This window comes from Neovison vison, chromosome 13, assembly GCF_020171115.1.
Source record: "Neovison vison isolate M4711 chromosome 13, ASM_NN_V1, whole genome shotgun sequence".
Lineage (NCBI taxonomy): Eukaryota > Metazoa > Chordata > Mammalia > Carnivora > Mustelidae > Neogale > Neogale vison.
This window is the reverse complement of record NC_058103.1, coordinates 21,490,966-21,514,424: the sequence shown is the minus strand read 5'-3', so window position 1 is coordinate 21,514,424 and position 23,459 is coordinate 21,490,966. Positions and strand designations below refer to the sequence as shown.

At 40.5% G+C, this 23,459-nt stretch overlaps 1 protein-coding gene across 1 annotated transcript in view; it reads left to right on the top strand.

Moving 5' to 3' along the window:
• Positions 1-4,374: 4,374 nt before the first annotated feature.
• SEL1L (SEL1L adaptor subunit of ERAD E3 ubiquitin ligase) overlaps positions 4,375-23,459 on the top strand; it is a 54,307-nt gene continuing 35,222 nt past the window's right edge. The window contains exons 1-3 of the mRNA XM_044231651.1: positions 4,375-4,542; positions 10,116-10,153; positions 10,969-11,200. Of these exons, the coding sequence (XP_044087586.1) occupies positions 4,473-4,542; positions 10,116-10,153; positions 10,969-11,200 (340 nt within the window). The 5' untranslated portion in view covers positions 4,375-4,472. The remainder of the gene's footprint in view (positions 4,543-10,115; positions 10,154-10,968; positions 11,201-23,459) is intronic.

Below are 23,459 nucleotides of genomic sequence, written 5' to 3'. Positions count from 1 at the left end.
AACCTAGCAGGCTGAAAAAATAAATCTGGTTTTCCCACACCATATTCTAGACCAGCTTTGGAGACTTGGAATTTCCCTAAAAAGTCAAGGTCCTATGAATATTCTCATAAGATATCAATTACTCGTTGTTGGTTAAAGACAATAACTCTAGCAGCTCTAAAACCTTTTCATAATAAGGAAATAAAACTAATTCTACTAGTCTCTATACAAACTACTATTTTGATTTCTGTCTTTGCTTCGACCAAGCAATCAATAATAATATTTGTAGAACATTCTATAATTAAAGAAGTACTTTTTTCTTCCTTATCTCTGCTGTGATATGAACCTCAGAACACACTTAGTGAAGAGAATATTATTAATATACTTATTTTACAGAGGCACAGAAGAGTGAAGTAAATTTCCTGTATACTAGGGATGCAAATGTTCCTTAATATTTCCCTATAAAATATCTTAAGATTAAACTTATAACTTGGGATACCTGAGTGGCCCAGGCGGTTAAGTGTCTTTTTTTTTTTAAGATTTTATTTATTTATTGGACAGAGGGGCACAGAGAGCAAAAGCAGGGGGAGCAACAGGCAAAGGGAGAAGCAGGCTCCCCGTGGAGCAAGGAACCCAATGCAGGGCTCAATCCCCGGACCCCAGGATCAAGACCTGAGCTGAAGGCAGACACCCAAGAGACTGAGCCACCCAGGTGCCCCCAAGCATCTGACTCTTGATTTTTCCTCAGGTTGTGATCTCAGGATCATGAGATCAAGCTCCACATTGGGCTTCATGCTCAGCAGAGAATCTGCTTGTGATTCTCCCTCTCCCTCTTTCCTCTGTTTTCACTCTCTCTCTCAATAAATAAAAAAAAATTTTTAAAAAAGGACTAAACTTATAACAGACAGCAAGTGCTTTCCTGGGTGGCTCAGTTGGTTGGACGACTGCCTTCGGCTCAGGGCGTGATCCTGGAGTCCCGGGATCGAGTCCCACATCAGGCTCCCAGCTCCATGGGGAGTCTGCTTCGCTCTCTGACCTTCTCCTCGCTCATGCTCTCTCTCACTGTCTCTCTCTCTCAAATAAATAAATAAAATCTTTTAAAAAAAAAATCTTATTATTAAAATACTTCATAAGTAAGGCATATCTATCAAATGCCAAAAATTATCTAGTGCTAATAGATGGCAAGTCCAATGTTATACACCTGTATATTGAATTATATCATCGTCTCTCGCCACTGAAAGTTTGCATCCCACCTAAAAGGGAAGTTTGGGGGTGCCTGGGTGGCTCAGTGGGTTAAAGCCTCTGCTTTGAGCTCAGGTCATAATCCTAGGGTCCTGGGATCGAGCCCACATCAGGCTCTCTGCTCAGCAGGGAGCCTGCTTCCCTCACCACTCTGCCTGCCTCTATGCCTACTTGTGATCTCTCTCTCTCTCTCTGTCAAATAAATAAATAAATAATTTTAAAAGGCAAGTTTGCGAATGTCCTGTAAATACTTAAAGAAATAAAGAGTAATGAGAACCGGCCTAGTCAGAGAAGAGCCTGAGCCAAGATGAAACCCAAGTGAAAGCGGGAAGGATGCCATGGTTGTGGTTCAAAAGAAGCAAGGGCAGTAGGGAGAGGGCAAAGGAACCTACGACAAGAGTTTGTTCATGTGGAAATCAGAAATGTGTTCATGCAGCACTTAGCATGGGGCCTTAAATTTAAGAAGCACTTAGGAAAGAAAAGGATGAAAAGGGATGCTAAGTCCCAAGCAGTGAACATTCTCTAGTCTATCAATCAGATCATAACTGCTTCTCTTATGGAAGGCAGAAATTTCCCCAAGAAAGTGTAACTGCCAGCCCAAGTTCCTGTTTTGTTGGTAGGGGTTCAAACATTTTTTGATTCTATGACAAAGGCAGTCATTGAAAATTTTTAAATAGGAATTTTAATTTAATTTGAATTGAATTGAAATTTACTTTTAAAAGCAAAATTAATCTGGCTCTATGTGGTTGCCTTGAAAGTGAAAAGAGAGTGATGTGGGTGAATATTGCTAGAACTCAGGTGCCCCAGGCAGGTAAGGGAAAGTGAGACCCCCAGTAGGGAAGTTTTCAGTGAGAAAGACAAAAATGGTCACAATGACAAGGGCAGCTGGCTGGCTCAGCCAGTAGAGCATGTAACTCTTTTTTTTTTTTTCTTTTTCTTTGTCAAGATTTTATCTACTTATTTGACAGAGAGAAAGAATATAAGCAGGACTGGCAGAGGAAGAGGGAGAAACAGACTCCCCGCTGAGTAGAGAGCCTGACTTGAGGCTCCATCCCAGGACCCCATGATCATGATCTAAGCCCAAGGCAGACACTTAACCGATGAGCCATCCAGGTGCCCCGAACATGCAGCTCTTAATCTCGGGGCTGTGAATTTGAGCCCCATGTTGGGTGTAGAGATTGCTTAAAAAACAAAATCTTTAAAAAATAATAATAATAAAACAGTAATTACATAGTTCCCATTGTTAGGATGTGATGATTGAGAAGATGAAAAGGGGAGGAAAATATACCAGAATTTACTCTATGATTTAAAATCAGAGGAACTCTGAGGAAACATTGTTAGTAACAGAAACAGAGATCAGTACCAAGGAGGTAGGAAGAAAATAACAGGACAATAACTTCCTTCATCTCCTCTGATGTGAATGTGGAACTGCAGTTAGTATTTTCGTTTTGTTTTTTTTTTTTTTAGGGAGGGGGGGATGGTCTGGTTTAACAGTTTTTTATCCTTATCCTGGAAAAGAGGATTTTTATTTAGAAAAAAAATGGAAGGGTGCCTCGGTGGCTCAGTACGTTAGGGCCTCTGCCTTCGCCTCAGGTCATGATCCCAGAGTCCAGGGATCAAGCCCCACATCGGGCTCTCTGCTCAGCAGGGAGCCTGGTTCCCCCTCTCACCTGCCTCTCTGCCTACTTATGATCTCTGTCTGTCAAATAAAAAAATAATAATAAAATAAAAATAAAAAATAGGGCGCCTGGGTGGCTCAGTGGGTTAAGCCGCTGCCTTCGGCTCAGGTCATGATCTCGGGGTCCTGGGATCGAGTCCCGCATGGGGTTCTCTCCTCAGCGGGGAGCCTGCTTCCCTCTCTCTCTCTCTGTCTACTTGTGATCTCTACCTGCCAAATAAATAAATAAATAAAATATTTTAAAAAAATAAAACTAAAATAATAAATAAATAAATAAATAAATGGGAAAAAATGCCTGGAGGTATTAAGATATGTGGCTAGGGTGGACTTGTCCAGAAACCTGACCTCAAGGGAGCTGAGGACTGAGTTCAACTCGATTCCAGGACCAAGCTGATGGTGGGTGGATGCTAGGGAAAACAGAATGACACAATTTGATGAATGGGCAGGAACACAAGCCACTGCCCTGCTACCCAGTGGGAACATGCCTGGAGTTGGTACTTGATACACAAGATTATTTCGTTGTCTGCAATGCGATCACCCTCACCTTTGTCTCCAAATACACCACTCCAGCCTCTGAACTCAGGAGGAAGAAAACAGTATAACTCACAAAAAAGAGAGGGATAAGGACAAGGGTTTGAAAGGCTTTTTGCAAAGGCTGTTAGCACGTTTTCCAGATGATTATTACCTGGTGGCCCCCCTAAAAATGAATACTAACATTGAAATGATCTGCACTGAATGGGGTTTCTTTCCATTTGTTTTGTCAGGGAAAGGAAGAAGGGTAGTGAGTTCCATCCTGGTTTCCCTATATATGGCACTGTTTTATCTAAGTTCAACAAAATATTTCGAACTCGGTCTAGCTGTTGTACTTTTCCTAAGTTAACTCTCAGGTGTGTCCAATTCAAATTTTCTAAATAAAACAAAGAGGAAGAACAGCTTAACACATTACAAACGCTTAACCTTACAACGTGGGTTTCTTGTTATATATGCCGGCTCAAACAAACAAACAAACAAACAAAACACCCTGTGGGCTCGTGGCCTGGAGCTAACGTCTAGCGCAGATGTTACTCAGTAAGTTTTCTTAATTTCAACACCCACCTGCACTTTTAAATCTTGCTCCATAATGGGATACGTTTTCCGAGCGCACGCTTCGAAAGAAGCCCATGAAATGTATTGTGGGAATTGTAGTCCTGGGTGACTTTCTTTTCTTCCCGGCCCTGGACTCACGCCCTGATTCCTGGATGGTTGAACCCAGGATCTACCAATTAGCTGGGGCCATGTCGTGAGGCCGTGGTCCAACCAGGAAAGCCGGTGTGGGAATCTCGCAAAATTATTGGTCAATGTATGACCCCGGGGGCGGGGCAACAAGGTGGGCGGGAAGACTGCGGCGATTGGGCACAGAGCCCGAGGCGGCGGGCGGGGATTGGCTCCGCTCTAGGGCAGGGAGGCCTGGGAAGGGGCGGAGGAAGGAGACCAGAGCAGGAAGAGCAGCGGCGAGGCGGCGGCGGTAGCTGGGTCGGTGGTGGCAGAGGCGAAAGCGACAGCTCCAGGGGGTGGCAGCGGCCGCGGGAGCAGGATGCGGGTCCGAGTTGGGCTGACGCTGCTGCTCTGTGCGGTGCTGCTGGGCTCGGCCTCGGCGTCCTCGGGTCAGTATCCGCCCCCTCGGACTGGAGGCCGGGAGCCACCGCCCCCCCGGCCTCCATCCCGGGGCAGGGCCGTGGGGGCTCAAGCTGGAGACTCCACTCTCTCTGGTCACACCTCGCACTAGCCTCTCGCTGTCATTCCTCCGGCTTTGGCTGGCCTGGGAGAGAGGGGCTGTTTAGGGAGCCAGAGAGGGGAGGAAGGGAAGGGGCGGTCCCCCTGCCCACACCTCTCCTCCCTTAACAAACTTTACGCGACTCCTCGCGAGTGAGGAATTGACTCTTGGGGCATAAATCCCGAGCGCTGGCTTAGCGCCACAGTGACACCTGAGCCTTCCTGGAACTTCCTCAACTCTCGGACAGATTATGTGCTTGGGATTTGTAAGTTAAGTAGTTGACCCACCTGGGGTTATCACTGAGCAGAGCCGGGTCCATCAAAACCAGGATGTTGACAGTGGTTTTTGGTGGATTGCTGAGCACCTGAGGTGCCCCTTATCTCCTGGTCTGTTTTAAAATGAAGACTTTTGATGGAACTGTGCCCACGCTCAGTCCCTTTTTAGGAAATATTCCCGAGAAAGTGGTGTTGATCTCTGTCACCGTGTTTCTGAGGTGCCCCATGTTTGTTGACAGTAACTTTGTGATTTTTTTTTTTTTAAGGAAATCTTGGTCCCTGTAAATTTAAAATGTATTTAGCACCTGATTTTCATGTTTTGTATAGATATAAAAATTCATGCGCTTTTGAGTTGATTTTCCAGTTGGCTTAATACTAGGGTTCTGAAATGTATTTTTCTTTCTTAATAGTTCGGTCTTCCTACATCTGAAAACTTCTGTTTTGGGAGTGTTGATAAAGAAGTACTTAGTGTTTCTAAATGTTGGTAAAGCAACAAATTAGTACAATAAAGCTTTTGGATTTTAATCAGTTTAGTTAACAAAACAGCTGTTCTGTGGCTTTAAATATTTTTGGAACAAGGCAGGGTATAAATGTCAACTTTTTTTTTTTTTCCAACAGAAAATTTCCCAGATGGTTATTTGAATCCCCAAATTATCTGTCCTAGTTGTAAGTCAATGCCATAACGTCATTCTGTTTCTAAAATAAGAGGTCTAAACCTAAAATTCTATCCATATTGTGGTTTGAGATACCACTTCAAAAGCAACAAGCATATGCTAGTTACTTTACTGCCAGCATCATGCCTTGAGGTCTGCCTTCCCCCTTTTTAGTAATGGTTTGTATTCATGACCAAATCTCCAAAACTACCTGACTCTTGAAGCCCTGCTAACAATTATTTGACCACAGGAAATATGAAATAAACTGTTGAGTGTAATCGATAGAGTACCTGATGGGCCATAGACCACTTGGCGTCAGAAGTCCTCGTAGGAGTTTGTTAAACATGCAGTTTTAGGTATGGAGCAGGTTGGGGTATCTGTAATTAAACAAGCTTCACAAATAATTCTTCACATTAACGCATAAGAACGACTAGTGAAAGAACACGGTGAGTATTCCTCTGAATTAAGTTTGCAGAATTTAAAGGAAATTAAAGCCCTACAAACATTTTCCTGCATATTCTGTTAACTAGATTTCATAGGCGTTAAGAGCTTCACGTCAGTGGAAATGGTACTTGAAGAAGTCATTTAATCAACAGTAGGGATTCTCGGGATGTTATAATAGATTACTCATACTGAAGTGTTAAATCTTTGGATTGTGTTGATGTAAGCAGAGAACTGGGTTCGAAAATGTCTGCTCGGATTTCCATCGTAGTTCACCTGTGCCAGGGCATTTCTCTGGCAGAGCCAGAATCCATACTTAGCCAGAACTAAAGCAGCAGAGATGTGCTGACAGGTAATAAAGGCACTACTGCACTCAAGTGCAATTATAGTAAAACACTTGTGTGAGGTAAAGTTTTAGAAATTGAGTACATGGATTTTCAGTTGACTTTCTTATTCATTAAATTGCTTATGTATATAGGAAGTCAGCCTCATAATTAAAGATTTGTTCCTATTTAAAAATCAAGCTTTGGGCCATAATTCTGTGTGGATTTAAAGTTTGAATGTTACTGGTTACCAAAGCAAGTTGCATATTTACCAGGTATAATCAGCCAACAAAGGAAATCTTGATCCTATCACTGTTAGTAGCTGTTATTTCACATCTTGTTTTAAAGGCATATAAAAATATGACATTTTTATTCAAAATACTTTTTTCCTGTGAATAAATAAAGGAGAAGGTTAAAAAGATATTTCTCCATTTTCTCAGTATTAGAAAATGCTATATGTTTTCTCACTTAGAAATACTTGCTTTCTTATTTTCAGCAGGAAAAGACAAATGGTTTGCTTTTTCTTTTTTCTCCCTTTGTGCCAGTGTTACAGAATCTTTTAAATCAGGTCCACCACTAAGTATTCCAGGTAATAGTTCTATTAGAGATTCAAAGAGTAAATTTCAGATTGCAGACGTTGTTTAATTTCATTATTCTTTTCTTCCCTAAAACATTGTGAGTCAACAGGACAGATGGTATTATTCTCTTTTAACAGGTTGAGAAAGAGGCTGACCAAGCTTGCTATTTTGAACCACGTGTATAAAATTAATATGCAATGAAGTGAGGTTTTGAACTTAGCTCTCCAGGCCTCTATTTTGGAGTAATTAAAAATCAGGAGTATTGTAGGATCTACACAGATTCAGTGGTAAAGCAGAGAGCAGATGTCTGCTCTCTTTTCACCAAACTCTTAGGACTTCTGTGTTTGAAGATCTATCAGTCTGTTTAGTTTACATGACAAGTTGGAAAATGAATTTATGATAATTACTTTTCCCTGAAAGAATATCCCCAGTACTTTTTGCAGTTTGGTTGGCGGATATAATAAAGATGAAAATTGGTCTTTTTCAAAGGAAAGTGTACAATTCTAAAGTAATGTAAACCTTTATATTCTGGATGTGATACTGTTGAATGAGAAATCTGTAACTCTTCATTGAACTCTTTTGCATTTTTTTCTTCATGTTTTTGTTCTGCTAAAAGTGTTATTATTTTTGTTTATGCATAACTTAAGTGTCTTTGTTACCTTACTAATACATATCAGAAGTTTCTAGATTATAAGCAACTTCTATAAAAGTGTTATGTGAATAGATATATCACTTTGAGAGAGAAAATAGCTTATGCTTTAAGACTACCATCTGGAGTAGACTTTCCCATTTAGTAAATGAGAAAGAAGTCTCTTATTTACTAGTAACCTTAGTACATATTGCTAGTTTGAAGAGAAGAGAGACAGAAGCATGATGCAATTCATGTGAAATAACTCTGATGTCACAGGTTTCAATGACCCTCGGAGTTTAAAAACACATTTTGCTACTTCAGTGTGTAATAGCTTGTAGTATCTCAAATGTACATGTCTTCAAGTTTACTTATAGGTATCTGTATTATATACTTATTTGCTGCATATGTGACCTGTTGTGAGAAGGTACTAAATTTCATGATTTAGTTATTAGTAATTTAAGAGCTCTGGCTTATTTAAAGTTTGGGGATATACTATATACATTTACACAATTAATGTCTGCTCTTGATACATTAACTAGTTAATGTTCATGATTACTTAAACATATCCACTCATACAACTTTGATATATGGTAGAGATTAATTTTTTTTCCTTTATCCAAATGTTGCGGAGAATGGAATTTGAACCATGTGTTAGAATTCAGGCTTTGGGTAAAACCTGTGAAGAAGTTAGCATGAAGGATGATTGTTAATTAAGTGCCGTCACTACCTAAATGTTATAGGTACTGTGGGATAATGCGTGCTATACCCTTCTCTTCCCCACCCATCAGAAATAAAACATTTGGAAAGTAGTCTAAAAGTAGTATATGTGAAAGTAACTATAGTTTAAGTGTTCTTTGAATTGACAGCACTTTTCTTATATGGCAAACCTCACTAGTAGACTAGTTTTCCTCAAATATTCAAAAGAAACAAATACTATGAAATCGTGTTGTATATTATACACATAATGAATTGGTTATACTTCTTTTTTTTTTTAAGAGTTTATTTGATAGAGATCGCAAGCAGGCAGAGAGGCAGGCAGAGAGAGAGGAGGAAGCAGGCTCCCTGCTGAGCAGAGAGCCCAATGCAGGGCTCCATCCCAGGACCCTGGGATCATGACCTGAACTGAAGGCAGAGGCTTTAACCCGCTGAGCCACCCGTGCATCTCAGCTTATACTTCTTAAAGTTAGCTCATTACTTCGATAATACAAACTCCAAAGCATATTTTTGTTATGCTTGAAAGAATTACAAGTTATAAATAATATTTAAGATATAACCATATGGGGCGCCTGGGTGGCTCAGTGAGTTATGCCTCTGCCTTTGGCTCAGGTCATGGTCTCAGGGTCCTGGGATCGAGGCCCACATCAGGCTCTCTGCTCAGCAGGGAGCCTGCTTCCTTCTCTGTCTCTCTGCCTGCCTCTCTGCCTACTTGTGATCTCTCTCTGTCAAATAAACAAATAAAATCTTTAAAAAAAAAAAAGATATAACTATATGAAGTAAAGATTAATGGCAACTGTAACACCAAACTTTCTAGTGAAAAGCACTTGGTTTTATAGCATTTTGTCTACTGGTCGATTTCTTATATAGCTTATGAGCTTATAACTGAGGTTGACTCCTGGATAAAATCAGATCATTTTAAGAAGAAGAAGGAAACCTAGAGACCATCTAACAGTTGTTTTTTGTAAGCTGGCCAGGAATACAATGACCAAACATAAGCAAATGGGCATTTGTGCTCAATGTGTTTGTATAAGATCAGGAAAAAGAGTAGCAAGTAGCCAGAATAGAAGTAATAGCACAAAAACACAGAATAATAGACAGAAAATTAGCATAATTGGATAAAGCCAAAGCAGTAGATATGAATTTGGAAGAAAGATGTAACCAGGGGCTGGATTCATTGTTTATTTAATTTAAGATACTGATTTCTTAATAAATAGATCTCACGTGAGTAAGTACATGATGGTATGCTGCTAGTTTTTGCTTTTATCTGGTTAACTCTTCAGTGAAGTAGAACACAAATCCTAAATATCTTAGTCTGGCAACTCTTCCATCGCATAATAGTAATTGTTAGTGTCCATCTTGAGTAGTCTCAGTGAACAATAAAATGCTAATCAGCACCAGCATAAAATAAGCTCTATAACTCTGGATTCTGAGCAGAGGAAAATAATAGGTGGAACCCTGAACCACAGAATCAGAGATTTATTTTTTAAGTTTAGCAACTCAGTAGTAGAATAAAATACGAACAAAAGAATTGGATGGTGTCTGAGGAAGTGTCTCGTTTTGGTGATGGCGAGGGTGGTGGTGGTAATTGGTCTTCTTACCTGAATAAGGCACTGGATGAAAGCAGTGCCTTCCCGGGCAAAGAGGAAGAACTGTTCCATCTAACCCCTTGCTTTCCTTTTACCTAATCTTTTCTGTACAGTTGTTGAATACAACCGATTTTTAGATAATTCTAGGTATATTTATCAAGTGTCTGATTATTATTTGTTGTATTTATCAAGTGCTTTAACAATACCTGTAATTTCCCAACAAGAAGGATGATGAAATTGTCTTAAAATTTCTTTACAGATGAAGAAGGCAATCAAGATGAATCCTTAGATTCCAAGGTGTGTACTATAATCTCCATTGACCAATTTAAAAGCATGAATTACGTGTCTTAGAAAGGATATGAAATCTGTCTTTTGAGCAACAGAATGGGATTAAGGAAAAATAAAGAAAAAACTATAGCTGGTATCAATACACTAGTTCTTCTGGGGAGAAAAAATCACTGACCTGTAGGAGACAGAATAATATTTTCATTCAAAGTGTTGGTTATTAGGTTTAATTTTAATTTGAATGTGCTGTGTGTGTGTAGAGCCTAAAGACAGTAATATTCTACTGCCTACTGAGAGATTGATTTTATTCCTTTTTTTTAGTTTTTAGGTTTTTTTTTTTATTTTGAAGACTTATCTGCCATTTGTTTCCACTTCTATCAGGTTTTATAAATCTGTAGAGTTAATACATTTAAATTGGTTGGTTGAGTGAATAAGGCTGATTATGTATCCAAGGAGACCATTCAGTTATGATCTCTGATCTCTAGATTTGAGGGAATATAGATGAGAAACAGAAAGTTGTAGTACAGGGCTATCATAAGGGCAAGTATAAGCTATGTTGGGAGTTTGTCAGGGCCCCTACTCCAGGCTTCAGGAGTTAAGGAATGCTTCCTATAAGAAATAACATCTAAGTTGAAATTGGAAGAAAGAGTCAGGTTAGGCAAGTGAGAAAGGCATGTAATGAACACATACCAAAGTTTAGAGAGATGAGCAAGTATGGCATGTTCACAATTGAAGGAGATGTATCTGGATTAGTAAAAGTAATGGCCAAGTTGGGTTGGAGACAGTCCTGATACTATTTGAAAACTAAAAATCTCTTATATTCCCAGACTTCTTTGTCATCAGATGAGCCTGTAAAGGACCACAACACAGCTGGCAGAGTAGTCGCTGGTCAGATATTTCTTGATTCAGAGGAATCAGAATTAGAATCACCTATTCAAGAAGAGGAAGACAGCCTCAGGAGCCAAGAAGGGGAAAGTGTTGCAGAAGAAATCCGCTTTCTAGAATCTCCAAATCCAGAAAACAAGAACTACGAAGAACCAACGAAAGTACGGAAGCAAGGTAGTCTAGACATTTTTCTTGCTTTTGCCTAATTTAGGAAGGAGATAAGTGAAATTTTTAACTAGTGTAGAAAGATGCAGAAGTCTGGTTTTATTCATTATGAGCCACGTATAATGTGTAGAGTGTAGTATTTAATGATTTTCTAGGTTTTTATATATCCGAGTTATTCACCTAACAGATTTGACCTAAGGTACATTAGCTGAATTTGATAATCAAAATTGGATTTGTATTAAATTAATATCCTAACATCCTCTTTTTGTACTTCAGTATGTAATTATCTGTCCAAGTGGGACACAAAATAGAAACTCAGGAGAAATCATCTAATATGCTGCTCTGGTTATTTTCAGAATTGTGTTAGGTTTTTTACTACAATAACCTTCCCAATCAAATTGATATAGGTGTTTATCTAACTGAAGCTTACATAAACTTTGATCCCTTCTAATTTTTACCTTCTTGACACCCTCTGTTTTTAAATTTAAAATTTGCTCTTTCTCATAGTAGAGTGTGCTGAATACCTGTCCTTCTAAGAATTAATGATTAATCCACTCCACCCTGTCCCGCCAACCTTTTGTCATTTTGTTTATTATTTCAAAGATCACAATGATATCCACTTTTCTGTTACTAGCCACTTTTGGAAATTGATCCAGATTTTATCTTTCGAAATAGCACTTTTTTTCAAAACTAGAATTTTTTTATTACAAATATCCATACCCATGAATAGAAGAACCTTGTCTCAAAAAATTAAAATTACTTTAATCCCATGAGCTAGACACAGCTGTTAACATCATGGAGAAAACTCTTCAAGCTCTTTTCTAAATGTATAGTTCTAAGAAGACTAAATTGGGTCAAAATGTATATACTGTTTTACAGCCTGCATTTTGTGCTTAACAGTTTGTCTTGAACGTTTTCCCCTATCATTTAGTATTCTTTTAAAATTTGATGGTTAATGGCTATAAAAAATTTTACAGGGAGGAGCACCTGGCTGACTTATTTGGAGGAGCACGTGACTCTTGATCTTGGGGTCATGAGTCCAAGCTCCATGGTGGACATAGAGATTACTTAAGTAAATAAAACTTCAAAAATTTACATGGAAATATACCATAAATTAGAAACAGATTGTTTATAAATTTTTTTTTGCTGGGACATTTTAGATGTATCTTTGTGCACGTCTATGAAAATTTTCTGAGAATTAGTTTTTTAAAGTAAATTTGCTGGACTGAATGTAAAATTTTAAAAGATATTTGATCCCATACTGTTAAAATGTAAAAAAAAAAAAAAAAGTAATTCTGTTCACTTCCTTTGAAATGACTCCTTTTCCTGTGCCTCAGCCAAAAATATGTATTACCATTTTTAAATTTTTGCCAAATATTATAGTTTAATTCATTCATTTTTATTTTCTTATGAAGGAGGCTTCAAAATATGCACAAAAGTGCAGGGTGGTTGTGATGCCCTTGCCCATCATCCGGGGTCAGCAGCCCTCCACATTCTTATTCTTGCTTCATCTCTGCCACCGCATATGCATCTACTCTCTTCTTTCCTAGAGTATTTACAGCAGATTCCATGTTATATCACCTGTGTATGTATCTCTGAAAATATGCCTTTTTTCCCCCAGCAGACCACAGTGGTACTATAATGTCCACAAAATTAACGATTATTCTTGAATCACCCAATCCCCAGGCCCTGTGCAGTTTTCCCTGTTGGTTCAGATATCTTTTTAGAACTGGTTGGTTTGAATCAGTATCCACACCAAGATCTTAGGTTTCTCTTAATCTATAACAGGTCTTTCTCCCTTGTTTTTTATTTCATTTTGTTTGGTAAAGAAATAATGTCCTTTGTGCTATACAGTTTCCCACATTCTGGATCTAACTGGTTGTATCCTTGTAATGTCACTGAACTTACTCACTCCCTGCTATGTAGTCTGTAAACTGGACGTTAACAGTAGACGCTGAGGTAGATTTAGCTCTGGTGTTTTCCTGAGACTATCTCATAATAGAGTATTGTGTACTAACTAATATATTACATCCGGAGGCACAGAGTATTTGATTGTTCCACTTCTGTAAATTGATCAGTGAAGCTGGGTGATGTCTGCCTGATCCAGCCATTCAGAAGTTCCTCACTGACCTTTCACCCAGAGGCTTCCGCAACCATTTTGTTTGTCTGGATCCTTTATTTCACTAGGAATTGCAAAATGATGTCTTTCTGATGTATAATACCGCCTGCATTTGTTACCTGGGATTCTTTTATAAAGAAAAACTTGCCCTCACAACTCTTTGTTTACCCTGAAACAAGGTCCTCACAAGCAGGATAGATGCTTCATTCTTTCCCTTGAAATATTTTCAAATAATAATTTGGTGCTCTAGCAACCTCCAAAGGAGGCCAGTAAGTACGTTTTTGTCTGTTTGTTTCTGTTTGCTTTGCTTCTGAGCATCATTCCAGATCTGTGGGTTTCACATGTGTTTGCTTCACAGGATTGCAGTCCTTTTTCATTGCTCACATTATCCTATTTTTGCATACTGAGAGTCCCTTTAAGTTCATTCTTTTGGACTAATCATAACCGACTTTTAAACTTATTTTTATCTTTCAGGCAAGATGGGATATCTTAAATTCATCTTGCACACTTCCTAACCCTGAAATGAATCAGCCATTTCTCAAGAAAAAAAAAAAAAAATTTCTTTTCGTAGGAAATTGCATTTAGACACTACAGTCTAGGCACCAGGAACACGCATTGCAACTAAGTTGTCATACTGGTCACTCTGGTGAATACGGTTAGGAAATGTATCATTCATCCTGGTTCTTCCAGGTTGAATTAAACACTGTAAAAAAAAAAAAAAAAAAACCCTGTAGGTCAGATTGACAAATTGTGAACTCAAAAGAATAAAGAGATCTTACCCAGTACCAAACTTGACTAATATTTTCAGAGATAATAATTATCACAAGACACAGGTGAAGTGTCAAGAAGTTCAGACTGCCAGGGCTACTCCTAGGTTCTGCTTGCCTCGATTAGGGTGCACCCTGGCCCAGATTTTAACATACGAGGCCTCTAAATGGTGTATATGGAATGTCACTTCAATGAAAGGGAGCTATTTCCATTATAAAACATCTCCAGTTTAGTCTCTGATAATTGCATAGCTTATGTGATATTTTCTAGGAGGTCATTCCTCAAAATATATACATCCCAGATTTATGTGCAGTGAGCAGTGTAGACATACCACATCCATCCTGCTAAAGCATTCCATAGGTAAGGAGAACCCTCCTGGGAGTAAGTACCTTTAGTGTGTTTGACAGAAGGTCTTTCATCAGCATGTTTCTAACATGATTTGATCATGTCACCTTTCTCTCTGTGTATATGTAACATAAGTTATGTGCATGGCTTTGAGTGTGTGCAGTCCCAACTACATTAGAACTGGATAATATGACATTTATTTATAGACTTGCTTCCTTTATTGGCCTCTCATCCTTATCTCTGCCATATTGATCTTCCTAAAACCCAAATTTGATCCATAACTCCTCTATTTACAAACTTTCATTATCTCCCCATCTACCTTTGAGATGCAGCACAAACTCCTTAACATGATTCCCGAAGCCTTCCATGTGCAGCAAGGCCTCTGTGGCTTCATCTCCCACAACTCTGCCCAAGACCCTCTTACAGCTATATCAGACCCTTCACCAATCTTCAAATACACCATGCAGTTTATGCTTCTATTAAGGTCATAACTTGTACAAGTTCTTCCTGCTGTTTGGAATACTTTCCTCACCCCCTTGCCCAAGTTTATCATATTTCTACTCATCCTTAAAAATGAACGTAAGTTTCTCCTTTCTGAAGCAGATCTGAACCACCAAGGGCAGTTGAAGAGTCTCATGTCTTTAAGAGCTTCCTGCTTGGTGTCCCTGCTTTCCCTTCTTCCCCTTATGTCAGTTCTCTTAGCAGCAGCCAGAGCAGTTTTCCTTCCTGTTCAGAGCCTTCCGATCACATTCAAAATAAAGTCCAAACAAGGCCTTACATGATCAAGTGCTTCCTTTCCCTGTGACTTCATCTTCTGCCACATCCCTTCTCACATGACTCCAGCCATTTTTTTTTAATATTTTATTTATTTATTTGACAGACAGAGATCACAAGTAAGCAGAGAGGCAGACAGAGAGAGAGGAGGAAGCAGGCTCCCCACTGAGCAGAGAGCCCGATGTGGGGCTCGATCCCAGGACCCTGGGATCATGACCCGAGCCAAAGGCAGCGGCTTAACCCACTGAGCCACCCAGGCGCCCCAACTCCAGCCATTTTTGTCTTCTTGCTATTTGTTGACTATTTCACACTTATTTCCAACTGTGTCTGGGATCCCCAGGACCATACCTTCAGCTTAGTGATTCTCCATGAGATTCACAGGACTGAGCATATAGTCATATTTAGGGCTATGATTTATTACCGCAAAAGAACACAAAGCAAAATCAATAAAGAGAAAGATACATGGGTGAAGTCTGGGGAAAACAGATGCAGCTTCCAAAGGTCCTCCCCCTGGGGAGTCACACAGAATGTATTTAATTTCCCCAGTAACAAGTTGTGACAACACATGTGATACGCTGTCTGCCAGGGAAACTGATTAGAGATCTAATACCTTTTTTTTTTTTTTTTTTTTAAGATTTTACTTATTTATTTGACAGAGATAGCAAGAGAGGAGACAAAAGCAGGGGGAGTAGGAGAGAGAGAAGCAGGCTTTCTACTGAGCAAGTAGCCCAATGTGGGGCTCGATCCTGGGATCCTGGGATCATGACCTGAGCCAAAGGCAAATGCTTAAAGACTGAGCCACCCAGGTGCCCCGAGACCTAATACCTGGAGTCATTTTAGGGTGCTGGCCGTATAGGCAGTCTGTACCCAGCACATACCAAAATTACAGACTTGCACAAGGAAAGCAGGTGTTCACCAGAAACCATATTGTTTGTGCACTTGGGATGAGTCACTCATAACAGGGTAGTAGGCACTCTTCCAGAATCTTAAGTTCCTAGACACCAGCCAAGGGCTAACCTTATCAACCTTTTCAAGGACAGAAGTTTAAGCCTGCTCTATGAACTCTTCTCTACACAGTCTATCCGCCTTGGTCCCTGGCCGTCTTGTCTTTATGGCAAAGTTACTCTCAGTAAGACCTGGACAGTAGAGTGAGACCAGTCTGCCATACTGATTTCAGTTATGCCCTCCATGAGTCCTGCACCCAGCCAGTTAACAAGTTCCATTAACCATAGAGGCCAGATGGCTTCCTCCTTAAATATCTATATTAACTTTTTTTAACCTAGTCTTAAGCCATCAATTCAGGCCCAGCACAACTGGCCAGTAAGTTGAAGCTGAGGCAGTGTTGTGATAGGGTGCACATACAGAATTGTAGTCCCAGAGGGCACGTATGGTAACCCTGGAAACAGAGTTTACCATCACTGGGGCAGCCCAACCCAGACATATGTTAGGCAGGATGTTGTGGCCTCCTGCCATGGGCATCTTCTAGGGTATCCAGTCCAAGTACTTTAGTTCAGTTTTTTAGTTTCAGAGCAACTGCCAGTCAGTCCCAAAGAGTTTTGTTGTCCATGACACTGTTCATCCACCTCACGAGTGTGGACAATATCTGGAAGTTTTCTGCATGGCAGGTGCAGGGACTGGGCCACCTTCTGCTGCCTCACAGTCAGTCAGCCCTGTCTGGTATGAGGGGCTCCGCGGTCTGACTGCAGAGCACTCTCAACAGCTCAGAAGAGTGCTTGGAGAGTCTTCCTTTAGGAAGGGGAAGAAGCTTCCAGAAATAGTTTCAGAAAACACCATTATTCTCCCCTCACTCATGCCTCTCCAGGTGCGGGGGTTTTAGTTGATTTTCCTTGGTTGTTACAAAATCAGAGTTTCCATTCAGTAGTCATGATTCTTTATTTTCTCAGTCATCCCCTACTCTCATCCAGACATTTTGCTTGGAGGGGTTCTGTGTAAGAAAGGCAAAACATCTTCACAGAAAAGCATTTTTATACGTCTGAACCAGAAAAACATCATGTTCAAAACTTGGCAGGACAAAAGTCCTGAATTTTCAAAAAATTTGAAAATAGGTTTACATCACGTCCCACCTCTTTCACCCTGATCACTTACCCTGTAAAGCAGCCTAGGAAAGATCAGCCCCTCTCTGAGGACAGCTGCACTGGAACAGTCAGATCGCACTAAGGCGTGCACGAGAGAGAGGGGGAGAGAGAGAGAGGCGTGAAGTGAAGAGAGAAGCAGTCAGGTAATTAGTCCCTTGTTGGAGATGGCGGCTTATCAGGAGAGCCAGGCGCAAGTTAAGGCCTATTCCACAGGGGCTGGAAATCCTTCCGTAACTCTACCTGTCAGGAGCAAATAGAGGGTCCCACTCCCTGTGATGTCTCCTCCCCCAAAGGACAGCTCTGGACAACAGTCACAAGTTAGGAGTGTGGTCAGTCTCTGTATCAGAAATACACACCAGTCAGCAGCTTGATTTCAGATGGTCCCATCGGAGAACAAACCCTTTCCTATGAACATTTGTCTGTGACCCAGACAGTCCAGCCGGGCATCCACGATTTTCATCACAAATGAGGCCCCACAGAGAGGTGGCCTAATGTCCAGTAGGCCACAGCATCTGAGTTCTGTTTATTGAGCCTGTGGCTGCTCTTGGTTCTGTCCAGCTCACACCGAGGCTGGAAGCCTGTCCCAGATAGCATCAGGTTTTAGCTTTGAATCAAGTTCAAGCAAATAGGATTTGTGAATTCAGGATTTTTAAAAAGCCAGAGGCTTTTTTCAGCAGCAGAGTCAAGATGCCACAGGGCCAAAAAGTCCAGGTGGCATGCAAGGCTGGGCCGCAGCTTTGTCTTGTTGGTCTTTGGGCATGCATAAGCTCTCTCTCACTTTCTGTCTCACTCTCTCTCTCTGTATCCTTCTCTCCCACCTCCCTCCCCACACACAAACATACACAGGCACGTGCATCAGGCTCTAAGGTCAGACCTCTACCTTCAGAAGCACTCACTAGCCAACCAAAACCTGCTCTTTAGGACTCCAAAAGTGTGTTTCCACCTGCAGATCACCTCTTTCTTATTGTCTCCCTTTTAACAAGGGCTCCACTAAACATCCATATCTTCCATAGCAAAACCCAGCAATTATAGAGACTTGTTCTGTTTCCAATACTCAAGAGTTTTAATTCCAGCCCGCCTACTGGCGGCAAAAAAAACAAGGAAGTTTGTCCCACTAACACATTTCTTTTTTGCAGCTTCTGCTGATCAGGGTGATTGGAATGATGGATGGAATTATAAGCATGGATGGAATTATAAACATTTAACATCATGTATCACTTTTTCTCATCCATCCAGTTGTGGTAGCCACGAAATACAAAGCCATTAAAAGAATCCTTTTTTTTTCTTATTGCAAATTTACTTGAACTGCCAGGAAGTAAATTCATCATTTGCATGTTAACGGGATAGCTGCCAGGGAAGATCCTGGCTGGAATGCAGGGGAGGAAGGGGAGTGGGGGAGGCCACTGCAGCAGCAGCTAGACTGGGAAAAAAAAAAAAAAAAAACCTGCTAGAGTGCAGCCTTCCCTTTTCTTTCTGCCTTATCTAAAATTTTGCTTTAGCCCTAGTGATTTGGAGAACAAAGGCAAAAGAAAAATTAAATTTCTTTACTACTTACAGCCCATTCATAAGTCCTTAAAACAGGCAGAGTAACATTCCTCTAGGAACTCAGCTGCCTCAATATTAACACCTTGCTAAGGGCAAAAGGCAATCTTAATCTTAGCCCGACCCTCCAGGATCCTGTAAGTCTACTTTAGTATTTTAAAATTGCTTTGGAAACTTCCTTTATCTCTGTCAAGATACGCGTTGGCAATCATTTCCCAAGCATATGACCCACCAATATACATCTGAAGAGTCTCATGACTAAGGTTTAATGAGTCAATAGTAAAAGATCTTTTCCCAACAATAGCTAGTCCCCTCAAGGTCCTGGAAACCATGCTTCCCAAATTCCTTAGAGACTTGGCTATCCCCAACCCTATCCCCAACTCAACTTGAAAGGTGGGAAATAATCAGCCACTCCTCATAATGCCAGCACAGCTCTTTCCTGTCATGTCCCTGTGCTTTAATAAAATGACCTTTTTGCACCAACGACGTCTCAAGAATTCTTTCTTGGCCGTCATCTCCGAATCCCAGCATCATTCCTACATCATTGGAACCTAGTTTTACTCCCTCTTCCCATCCTGCCCCTCTAACCCACTTGGAGGAGAGAGCACTGTAAACTTTTAATATTTTTGGCCTGTTTACTTTGGGAATTTGGGGGTCCTTTCTCCAATCTGGAGGAGAAAATATAACCCAATGGCATTGTTTTAGCCACCATGGCCAAAAGCAACTAGCCTGCTCTCCCAGAGTTGGATCTGTCATTTTCAAGTTCCACGGGTAACTTTTACTTCTCATAACAGATAATGACTCAACTGTGACTGCATACCGTGGCTGGCCGCCAAAGATTCATTATACCCTGTCCCCTCCCCTTCCTTTCCCTAATGGTGCTTTCACCATGTTTCAGTGGGTCAGGGTCATCCTGCTCATCTGACCTGTCTAGGTCTTCCTAGCCAATCCTACTTGTGATGCCCCTGACTTCAGGGGTCCCCAGACCTCCATGATTTGCTGGGAGGACTCAGCATGCACTTATACTCACAGCTTTGAGTTCTTGTAGCAAAAGGATACCAAGCAAAATCAGCATGGGGTGAAGTGCAAAGGACACAAAATACAAGTTTCCAACTGTCCTCTTCCAGGGGAGTCACAGAGGATGTCCTTAATTCCCCTGGCACATGTGACAACATATGTGAAATATTACCTTCTAGGGAAGCTCATTAGAGACCCAGTGCTTAGGGTTTTTAATGGAGACTAGTCATGTAATCACTTTCAGCCTGGCACGTACCAAAATTGCAGGTTCCCAGAAGGAAAACACATGTTGAGCATAAACCACATTGTACAGACAGTTTAGGCACAATAAGTCACTTCTATCAGGGTAGTGGGAACCCTCTCAAAGTAGAAGTTCCCAGATTCTAGCCAAGGACCCACTTTTCAAAGGCAATTGCAAAATACCTATGGCAATTATTTTCTGCACATCATCCCAGTAAGTTTTTTTTTTAAATGAATGAATAAATGGCCATCAAAAAGGGAAGTTATTACGTTGTGTTATTTCCTATTGTAGAATACTCAGGTTTTTTTTAAGATTTTATTTATTTATTTGACAGAGAGAGACACAATGAGAGAAGGAACACAAAGCAGGAGGAGTGGGAGAGGGAGAAGCAGGCTTCCTGCTGAGCAGAGAGCCCGATGTGGGGCTTGATCCCTGAACCCTGGGATCATGACCTGAGCCCAAGGCAGGTGCTTAATGCCTAAGCCTCCCAGGTGCCCTCATAGTTATTTTTAAGATTTTATTTATTTATTTTGACAGAGAAAGAGAAATCACAAGTAGGCAGAGAGGCAGACAGAGTGGGGGGGGAAGCAGGCTCCCTGGGCTTGATCCCAGGACCCTGAGATCATGACCTGAGCTGAAGGCAGAGGCTTAAGCCACTGAGCCACCCAGGTGCCCCCCTCATAGTTATTTTAAAAGGAACATTATTGCAGGTAACAAAATCCATCAAATAGTGGCAAAAGCAGAGGTTTATTTTGGTTCCATAGTTAGGGCTCTTGCCATCGAGGACTCCAGCTCCTTTCTCTCCTATTCAGGCTCCTTAATAAATTAGCTTTATCTTCATGTTTGTTCCATATGGTCACACCTGGTGATGGCTATACCTCCAGGTCCTGGGTCCTCAGGAAGAATTGATACCTGCATCAGAAAGGCAGGAGCCTTCCCCAGGAATCACTGGTAGAACTACCAAGACAGGGCGCCCGGGTGGCTCAGTGGGTTAAAGCCTCTGCCTTCAGCTCAGGTCATGATCCTGGGGTTCTGGGTATGATCCCAGTGTTCTGGGATTGAGCCCCAAGCCCCACATTGTACTCTCTGTTCAGCAGGGAGCCTGCTTACCCATCTCTCTCTGCCTGCTTATGATCTCTGTCAAATAAATAAAATCTTTAAAAAAAAAAAAAAAAACTACCAAGACAATCACTTGACCATCCCTACCTAGCTCCCTAGACAGTGAGGAAAGGGTTAAGAATTGACAGCCAATCTGCAGTCTGCCACCTGTAACAATGCTAGTGTTAAGTGAAATGTCACATTACTTTTTGGTCAAGAGAGGTCAGTCTTTGTTCTGTTAGGCCTTCAACTAATTGAATGGGGCATACCCATGTTATGGAGGGTAATCTGCTTTACTCAAAAGGCCATTGATTTAAATGCTAATCTCTTCCACAAACACCTTTACAGAAACATCTGGAATAATGTTTGACCAACTATCTGGGCACAAGTTGACACACACAATTAACCATCACAGGTCCCTTTTGTGAAAGAAAGCCCCCCACTTTTTTTTTTTTTCCATATATTTCAAGTGAGAAGAAAAATTAACAGTAACATCAGTAAGAGTCATTACCTCAGGAGAAAAAAGGGACTTCATGGTGGTAGCTAAAGATGACTTTGATTTTTCTTTAATTTTGTACACTTTCCTGTTGCTTGGATTGTCTTTGCTATAATAAACATGTTATCCAGATGGTCGTAAAAAATTAGAAGTAAAATCAAGTCAAATAATGAGCCTCTTGCTCTATTTCAAGTAGCACAAAAGGAACAGAGTTTAAACTTCACTAAATCATGCTTAAATTGGGTTCTGGAATAAGCAAGTTGGTTAAGTAATAAGACGCATTGCTACCCCATTGTCACTCCCATGGGGGTGGCTAGGAATAAACAAACCTTAATTTAGTGATCAGATTTAACAGAAGATAAATGGCTAAGGGAACAGGCCATTCTTTACAACAGGTGCTAACTTTAATGAAAAGATTTTGTTGTTTCTTTCATTTTGTATGGTTGTACGGAAAATTATCTGTGCAAGAAAACTCCTTTAGGAGACCATCTTTGTGTTTGAAACTCTAAAAACTGTCTTTAAAGCCATTTTTCAGAGATGCTCACTCTTAGTTTTCCTGAGCATCTGTATGATTTCTGATAGTGCTTGTCACTTAAGTGTCATGAACTTGTCACTTTCTTCTGGGCACAGGGGCCAGTGCTTGCTTCTGTTTCTACTTTAAAATGATTAGTTATTTCTCACAAAAGTGAGCTTGTCAACTCTGATCTTAATGTTTTGTTCATTCTCCTATTACTACATTTCATTCTTCTTCTGAAAATTGGGTTTTATTTCTTAAAGCACGGCTTCCCCGCATATAGTCTGCTTGTCTTTCCTTCCTTCCTACTTCATTAACATAAGTAATTTCTCAACCATTCTCAGCATTGAGAGCAATCTCTTGTAGCAGATTATATAACGTTGGTATTCTCCCTAAGAGATTACTATCCCATTCTCACAGTAAATACCTCCTTATTTGGCCTATACTGTTTGCTTTATCTCAAGTATGGTTTACTTTGAATCATCTGTTCCTATGTTTTTTTCTTAAATCTTTGGGGGGTTTTGCTGATGGTTGGTTCATTGAGTTTTTACCTTGGTGTTGACTAAAACTGATGAGCATTTTATGACAAATGTATTGAGGTTGATAGCTTTTTAACATTAAGTGATTGTATTTCAACTATTTACTACTACAAATACATTCTACTAAAATGTTATTTACTGTTGTATGTTTAGAAATAAAAAATTGCTTCAAACAAGCAGCTTGATTAAGTAGTTTTCTTATAAACAGAACACTCATGTAAACTTATAGGTACAATATCAGACTTAATTGGCAGTGTTAAAGCTCCTAAGATGAGAAATTTGCAAAGCTAAATCCTTTGCCTTTGTTTTTATGGATCTAGAGGTTGACTTTTTGGGGTTTTTTTGATCTTACCATTAGAAAATGAGGAAAAAATAATGTCGCAATTCCCAGGACATTTAATTTAGCTCATATGGCAACATTGTGGCCACACTTTCGCTGCTCCCTCTCTCTTGGATTCTTTCCATACATCAGCATCAGACATGCTGTAATAGCTTATATTTTAAAAACCAAAACCCCCTCCAGCGACCACCCTGCTTCCCTACTCCCCTTTATTTATTTATTTTTAAGATTTTATTTATTTATTTGACAGAGATCATAAGTTGGCAGAGAGGCAGGCAGAGAGAGAGGGAGGAAGCAGGCTCCCTGCTAAGCAGAGAGCCAGAAGCTGCATGACCCGACCTGAAGGCAGAGGCTTTAACCCACTGAGCCACCCAGGTGC